The sequence below is a fragment of the Anguilla rostrata genome, chromosome 6, assembly GCF_018555375.3.
Source record: "Anguilla rostrata isolate EN2019 chromosome 6, ASM1855537v3, whole genome shotgun sequence".
NCBI classification, from domain to species: Eukaryota; Metazoa; Chordata; class Actinopteri; order Anguilliformes; family Anguillidae; genus Anguilla; species Anguilla rostrata.
The window spans coordinates 46,958,968-46,966,456 of NC_057938.1; the positions used below are offsets into that span (position 1 = coordinate 46,958,968).

General features: G+C 42.7%; 1 protein-coding gene across 2 annotated transcripts; it reads right to left on the reverse strand.

The window, feature by feature from the left end:
• Window positions 1-2,180: 2,180 nt before the first annotated feature.
• hey2 (hes-related family bHLH transcription factor with YRPW motif 2) lies at window positions 2,181-6,123 on the reverse strand. 2 transcript variants are annotated; one of them, XR_010330646.1, is made up of 6 exons: window positions 5,584-6,123; window positions 5,036-5,114; window positions 4,834-4,917; window positions 4,516-4,597; window positions 2,847-4,008; window positions 2,181-2,809 (listed from the first exon to the last, which is right to left on the reverse strand). XR_010330646.1 is itself a non-coding variant. In XM_064340101.1 (5 exons), exons 1-5 carry the CDS (start codon window positions 5,664-5,666, stop codon window positions 3,320-3,322), a joined length of 1,017 nt encoding a protein of 338 aa, XP_064196171.1. In that variant the 5' UTR covers window positions 5,667-6,123; the 3' UTR covers window positions 2,181-3,319. The 2 variants fall into 2 exon arrangements, 1 of the variants encoding a protein (XP_064196171.1); XM_064340101.1 differs by having other exon boundaries at window positions 2,181-4,008.
• Between the last annotated feature and the right edge of the window lie 1,366 nt (window positions 6,124-7,489).

Consider the following 7,489-nt stretch of genomic DNA (forward strand, 5'->3'; position numbering starts at 1 on the left):
GATCTCTGGTGATGAAGCTTTATACTCTTTCAATAGGCAGATTTTAAGATAAATAAATTAATAAACAATAAATCAAATAGTAAAACACATGTTGTTTTCCATATAGAACAGAATATAATTCTTTGAACTAATACATTTGTTTTACTGATCAGTACAACATAATTTGATAAAAGCCTGTAAAGCATTTAAAAGGTTAAAACACTGAATATATATATGTAACATTGAAATGTGTTTCCAGACATGTACTTTTTACTTGTGTTGTTACTGTTACTTAACCTTAATAAAATGTGATTTAGTGATAAATTAATTATAATAGGCTAAAACACATATTTTGTGGTTTTTACATCATATCATACAATCGCTCGGTAAAAGCTGTGCTATATACATAAGAAATGTCCTGATAACAGGCAGTTGACAAAATGTTTAGAATGGTCAGGACTATATGTGAAATTATCTATATCAATGCATTTTAATGAATTAATTAAATTAAATGGCTCAGTTAGCTTTTATAATGCTAAACTCAGTAAACAGTGGACCATTGCCCTTACTCCTGTTGTGTGTATGTGTATGTGTGTGTGTGTGTGTGTGCGTGTGTGTGTATGTGTGTGTACAATTCTTCAGTGGTTTATTTTTTCAATTTTTATGAAGTGCGGTTTATTTTTAAATAAACATGATTCAAAGGCAGATGGTGTTTTTGAAACAAACACTTCCCCCCATTTTGGGAGATTTGGGGAGATAAGGAACTGCGACTGATTGCATAATTCTGCTGAAAATGATACCACAGCATAACAAGGTTTCACACACTAACAGGCACAGACAAAGGCAAAACATCACAATGCAACCTGTTTCGAAAAACCTATTTACCTACATTAAAGACAATTATTTATCATTATTTATTTATTTGACCATTTATTATTCTTATTAATCTGTTATCAAGTAGCATTAATTCTATTGTTGTCGGATCATGAAAGGGCGCTTCACCACTGTGCGCTTCGGCTGTGCCACTCCGAGCATTTGATGTTTCTGTAGCTACCGATCATGTGCGCCCCAGTTTTATGACGGCCACTTCAAAGCCCGGGCCCCGGCGTGAGAACCAGTCAGACTAAAGCAGATAACTGGCGGATTTATGGCCAAGCGCTGTTCCCATGATCGCCGGTGGGCAGCAGGCGCTGCTGGTCGTAATCCCCATTCACTTGGAAATGCTGATACTTTTTCTCTTAAGGAATTTAATGGTGTGACAGTGATTTACTAATGTAAATCTTTCTAACAGACCCCGGGATAAAGAGAGTGGATTAGCCCGGCATAAAGACCCATCTTGGGAGGAGTGACCGCCGTTGTTTCGCTTTCATGTGCTTGCCTGCTGTACAGAGCGGGCAGTATGGCCTGGGCGAGCCAAAGCCTTTGCATACGTTTGGGGGCCTGTTCCTGAAAGGATCTTTCCGCTGCCTGTCATAAAACTAACGTTTTGTACCTGAAGGCTTTGCCCAACAATGTCCAATAAGGGTTGCACCATCTATTTTGAAAAGCCTAATACACTCTGCTTTTCTAAACCCAACATCAAGCTATTGGTATATTATTGAAAGCAAACAAAATACCTGTATCATAGATTAAAAAAACTGAAAGGTGTTGTCTTTAATCTGTCATTTATAATTTACTTGATACTTGTGCAATTGAATTGCAATAATATCTCATAGGCTCATTTAAATTCTATTCTACTACTACCACTAATGCTACTACTACATCTACTACTACTAATACTGCTTCTAACCATTACCATAGCTGTTGCTGCTGCTGCAATTATTACATGACAGCCAGAATTGTAAAACATCAACCAGAATCATTGTTTTACATCTACAACTTTATATAAATGTATTTTGTTCAAAGAATCTGAGAGTGCATAATTGGGCCCTTAACATGGAAACTGCTAGCTATACATCTGTTTGTTTTTTGTTTTTACTTTGATTTACGGGGGGGGGGGGGGGGGGACTTTATTTCTGTACATTCTTGTGGTACCAATTTTAAGACTCTTCTCCAAACATTTCCTTTCTCTTATGAAAGTCTTACTGCATAGACAAAACCTCATCTGATGGGCTGGACTCGGAAACTTGGTTTGTTACCCATCGGCTTGTAATAACAAGGCTGTATTGAAAGCATGATGAATGATGAAGAATGCCAGTACATTCAAAAAATGAATACTTTTTTAATCAGTGACATCTGCAGAGGTTTTCTTTGCATAGAAAATTGTTACAGCATACAGCACAGAATAAGAAATAAAAAAGCCAAACATGTTACAGTAGTATTTAACATTACTTTCTGAGTGTTTTGTTGGTTACGAATTTGTATCTGTCATATACATTCTCACTGAAATGTTTTTTTGTCCCTCTTTACACAGTAGAGAACTGAAGTGCATCATCATGAATTAAAGCAAGTTTCTATCTTTAATATAAACCTCTAGCTTATGATATCATACATGTACATATTTACAAACTTGTTAGTTTTCGGATTCAAACACACTGCAATTTGTCTGATTGATTATCTCAAAAAAACCTTTGGTTTTGCTTCAAGGTTCATTTTTTGTGATTCACATAAAACAAAGACCACATTCTATTTGTTGTTGTATTGTCTTATTTGTCGTTGTGTGTGGTCAAGTACAGTAGCAAGATCACAGACTGTTTGGTGTTAAATCCTGTTTATAAGATGTCTCCTGGAGTTATGGGATTAAAACAACCCCCAGCATGTAACCTGTTGGGTTATTGTAGGTTTTTTCCCCCATTAAATCGACACTGCCATTCACACCAGCTTGGACAACCTCCTTAAATTTAGGATTGAATGATAATGGATGGAACCATCCCAGGTGCCTCCACTGTATCAAACACATTGGAAGACAGACACAAGGCCCTCTATTGCCACACATAAACAGAATGGCCCAACTGTTGGCGGGAAACTGTACCATTGACATATTTGAGTAGCCACTACCCATAACTGCTCTGAAAAGGGGTAAGGAAAGGAAATAAAGCAATATGAAGAGATCCAAACTGAGTGCTGTTTTCCATTTTGTAATCTTTGACACTGTCAGGTTTGTCCAGTTTGTGTGCCGTATGTAAACACTATCCACCGTCCTTCATTTCCCGTTGCATGTTAAAATGCAGGTGCTTCGGTTCTGCACACAGCTAAGACACAGGACGAAAAGCTGGCGGGCGAAGTCTGTGCGCTCTGTGCAGAATCTCCAACCGAAGAAGTAAAAAAAAAGGTTTTCCGTTATATCTACAAAAAGTGTGGAAGACTTCCAGCCACGCGGACAGCCTTGAGACAGACCGGCTCAGAAGGCTCCCACTTCTGTCCCCCAAGGCCGGTACGGCTTGCTGCCGCCGCCGCTGCCGCCGTTGGTCTGTTGGGACGCCGACACGGTCGATAACGTGGGACTGATGGCCGAGACAGCCACGGAGGCGGCAGCAGCGGCGGCGGCGCTGGGCGCGAATATGGGGAATCCTCCGGGGAAGGACAGGGGGAATGTCTGGGCGGCAGCGGCGGCCGCAGCTGCGTGTACGGTGGCTGAGAGGGATAGCAGGGACGTGGAGAGCGGCGGCACGCAAGGAGCCACGCCGCCACCGGAGGGCGCCCTGAGGGCGGAGTCACTGTGGGAGAAGGTGGCGGTCAGGAGGGCGGAGCCTCGCTGGGGGGTCTCCGATGGCCTGCCGGAGGCGCTCTCCGAGGAGGAGGAGGAAGGGGGCCCGCTCTGCTGGAGGAAGGCGGCGGGGATGGGCTGGAAGGCGGCGGCCCACTGGTGCGGGTGGAGGGCGGCGTGGTGGTGGTGGGCCATGGACGTGGTCATGGCGGCCGCCTCCCTCTGGGAGGCGCAGGTGCTGAGGTGGGAGACCAGGCGCACGCGCAGCGGGTCGCTGGAGTCCAGGCCCTCCACGGAGCTGAGGTACCGAGCCGCTTCCGTCAGGCACTCCCGGAACCCGATGCTCATGAAGTCCATGGCCAGCGCGTGGGCGTCGAAAAACCCTACGGGCAAAAGGGATGGCCGAAACATCAATGCCAAACGGCCTGTAAGCACAGCTCTCCTCCACTACAAGCCTTAATGAGGCTAGCAGCTGTTAGTGGCAGCGAGGGGTAAACAGCCGAACCTGTGGAGCGTGATGCCCACCGTTACCCTCCGACCGCGCGGCGCGGCGCAGCGCAGCGCGGCGTAACCTAAACAAGCCGCGCTCGCGCTGGGATGTTTGTGTGTTTGTTTTGTCTCCCCTGCGCGCCGGTCCTTACACTCTCTGGAAACCCCAAACAAACCCCCAGCAGGACGGCCTGTGAATGCGGCCTTCTCCCCTCCCACGGATTTATGAAAGCAAACACAATCCCAGGGTCAAGTGCTCCTTTTGTCCCAGCAGTGCTTTCCCACGAGTTCAACCCCGCCATTAGCATTGATTTCCACCCCTTTAATCTTGTCAAAGGGACTGCGTGCTCAAATTTCACTACAAAGTGAGGTGGAAAAAAAGCAGTCAATTAACTCCTTACCTTTACCTCCCGTTGCCTGGAGCATCTTGAGATGATCTACTGTCATCTGCAATATTTCTGCTTTTTCAAGTTTGGCAGATCCCTGCAAAAGAAGCAGTGTATTAAAAAATATATTTGTAATTTTAAATTTGTGAAGTAATGTTCCTTTGGACTTATTATTATATTATTTCCAATCAAATCCTTATTCTAGACTATGCGAGTTTTGTTTATTATTATTATCTTTACAATTATTATTGCTATTATTATTTGCTTAATCCATTTTAAAACCTCTATTCTATGTACCAGTAACAAGCCTTTAACTGAAGGATTTCAACTTACCTGTTTTTCAAATGCAGTTGGAACAAGCCGACGTAATTCCGATAAACTGTTATTGATTCGATCTCTCCGTCTCTTCTCGATAATCTTGAAAAATAAACGCACAGTAATAGTATACAGTTTAATCGTAAGCAAAATGCAGCAGAAAAGTCAGCCATTTTTTCGATGAAATAATAATAATAATAATAATAATAATAATAATTACCCCTCTTCTTTTTTTCCTTGCCATAACTTGGGACGTTGTTGTTGGGGAGTTGGATCTAATAAGCGAGCTGCTGCTTTGTCTGTGGGAAAATATTAATCACTCTTCTAGTTCTATTTTCATTGTGATTACAAAAAGAACACTTTGATCCCGTTCAGGTTCATTACACTACCAGGAGAAAATAGCCACATGAATTAATGAATGGAATACCTCAGCGGGGCAAACTTCTGTCCTTGTAAATAACGATTCATTCATCACTGGTGATATATTATCCGAGACCGTTGCTTTCAAACACGCATTAAGCTTAAATATACATTTATTTGTCAGGACTCCACATTGGAGATTAAAACGCAAAATGGGTTGACACGCGCCAAACAGAAGCCAATGAAACAGAGATTTGAACTTGACAACGAATTATTTGACCAAACTTTAATAGAACTTTTGCTTCACTTTATTGTCGAGAATTAGGAGCTACTCATAACAGCTTTAAAAAGTCGCGCTGTAAAACGATACCGTATGATAATATCAATGAGGTGTTTTTTGTAACTTACCCGGAGTAGTTATTTTCGCTTCCAACATCAATAGTTTCATCCATGTCACTATCAGAGGTAGTGTCCTCACAAGGCCTCTTCATGGTGAAAGCTGTGTTTGTAACCTCAATACCACAGTAAACGTGCGTCCAGGTAGCCTTCGCTGGCGACTACACAAATCCCACTGAACTTCTTTCCCACGAAACATCGGAGCCTCAATCACTGTTGCGGGGGAGCGTTGCCGCCCACGTCCTGCTTGGGAACACCCACAGTAGAAAAAACACGCCCCGAGCCACTGAGCCGGGGATTGCAGCCGCTGTTCTGTCAAGAGTTCCCCAGATAATTGACTCTGCCCGTTTTTAGTGGTGGTGCAAAACACCCGTGGGTTCCGAGAACCGTGAGAAACAACAGTCCCAGAGAATGAATGTAAAGTCAACCGTGCCTTGGTTTTATAAAACATAAATGCGACTTGTAATAAGACACTAACCAAGGTAATGTATTCAGTCAGAACAGGATTGTTATTAATAGTTGATAGTACTTAATTATTTAAGATGCTGTGGTTACATAGAAACAAAGGAGCTTATAGTCATCACAAAAGCAGAGGAATAAAACAATTTGTTTGCTGTATTTATTGATCTTATTTATGTTTTGACATCATAAGCACAATTGGGGATTTCCACTCTCAAGACCCACAGGGGAGTGCAAATGGGGTGCACCTAAGCTCTCTTAAAATATTTTTGTCAGTATACAGTGTGTGACATCACATACGCACAAGAAAAATATGTGGGGGTGAAACAATCTTCTGCGCACGGAGGAGGTGGGTCTTTGCCTCCCTTTGGTAGGGCATAGGGTTTGCCTAGGGGGTGAGCTACACATTTTTTCCAATGTTTGTATTCCACATACAACCCCCCCCCCCCCCCCCATTTTAGGTACAGTGCTCATGCCAAAATAGATTGGGAATTAACAAACAGGAATTTAACAATATGTTAAGAAACACAACTATAATGTTTTTTTGGGCCTTCTTTAAAACTGTCACAATAAAGATTTTTGTATAAAAATACATGGACCTGGTTCAGAACCTGGGCACGGTGCAACCATATTGATTGACTGTAGCCTGCCAATCACCAGTCAAAAGAGTCAGACTTCTTGGGTACATCTTGCACTGCAAGCTTAGAATTGTAGATTTGGACTGGGATATTTAATTTGCTGACTGAATCTGCAGCAGGGAGACACTATTGGCTTTAAATCAGCTGAGGTTCCCCAGACTATCACTATATTAATTCCTCCCAGTGGTACGCCAGGTTCCCACAGGCTGCCAGCTGTCGTCAGCGAGAGGCACACCTGTTCTTCAATAGCCGTCACCTATCCCGGAGTCCTGTTTTTGAAAGAAGAGCGGGAGGCGGTATCTGGTTTGCAGTCAGGTGCATCGGGAGAATGCAGGACGAGCGAGGAGCTGTTACGCAGGTACAGGTGACACGGCGGCGATGGAAGGTGTACGGAGCTGGATGACCTTTAACCCATCGCAGGCACATCGCACACCAACTGCTCATCACTGCCTTTGCAGGCTGTTGAAGCATGACAGAGAAGCTCTTGCGAGTTTCAGCATTGTTTGTGATATCTAGTGTAAATTTGCGCCACATAAAAGATAATTGGAAAATGAACAGATTACAGAAACTGATTATAATTAACAGAAAATTGTTATTCTATACCTACAGTAACCTTCTACAGTAACCTCCATCTTCATACAAGAACTGGTATATTTATATTGGTTGTGATGCTTCTTGCATTAACCTAGATTAAGCAAAAAAGAAGTAATTCAATTTGGTTTTACTGAGAAGAAAAGTTACAAACAAGCATTTACATAGTGACTGAATACGCTCATATGGAATATAGAGGGTTTCTATGCTGTTCAGAGGAAGAAGAAAGG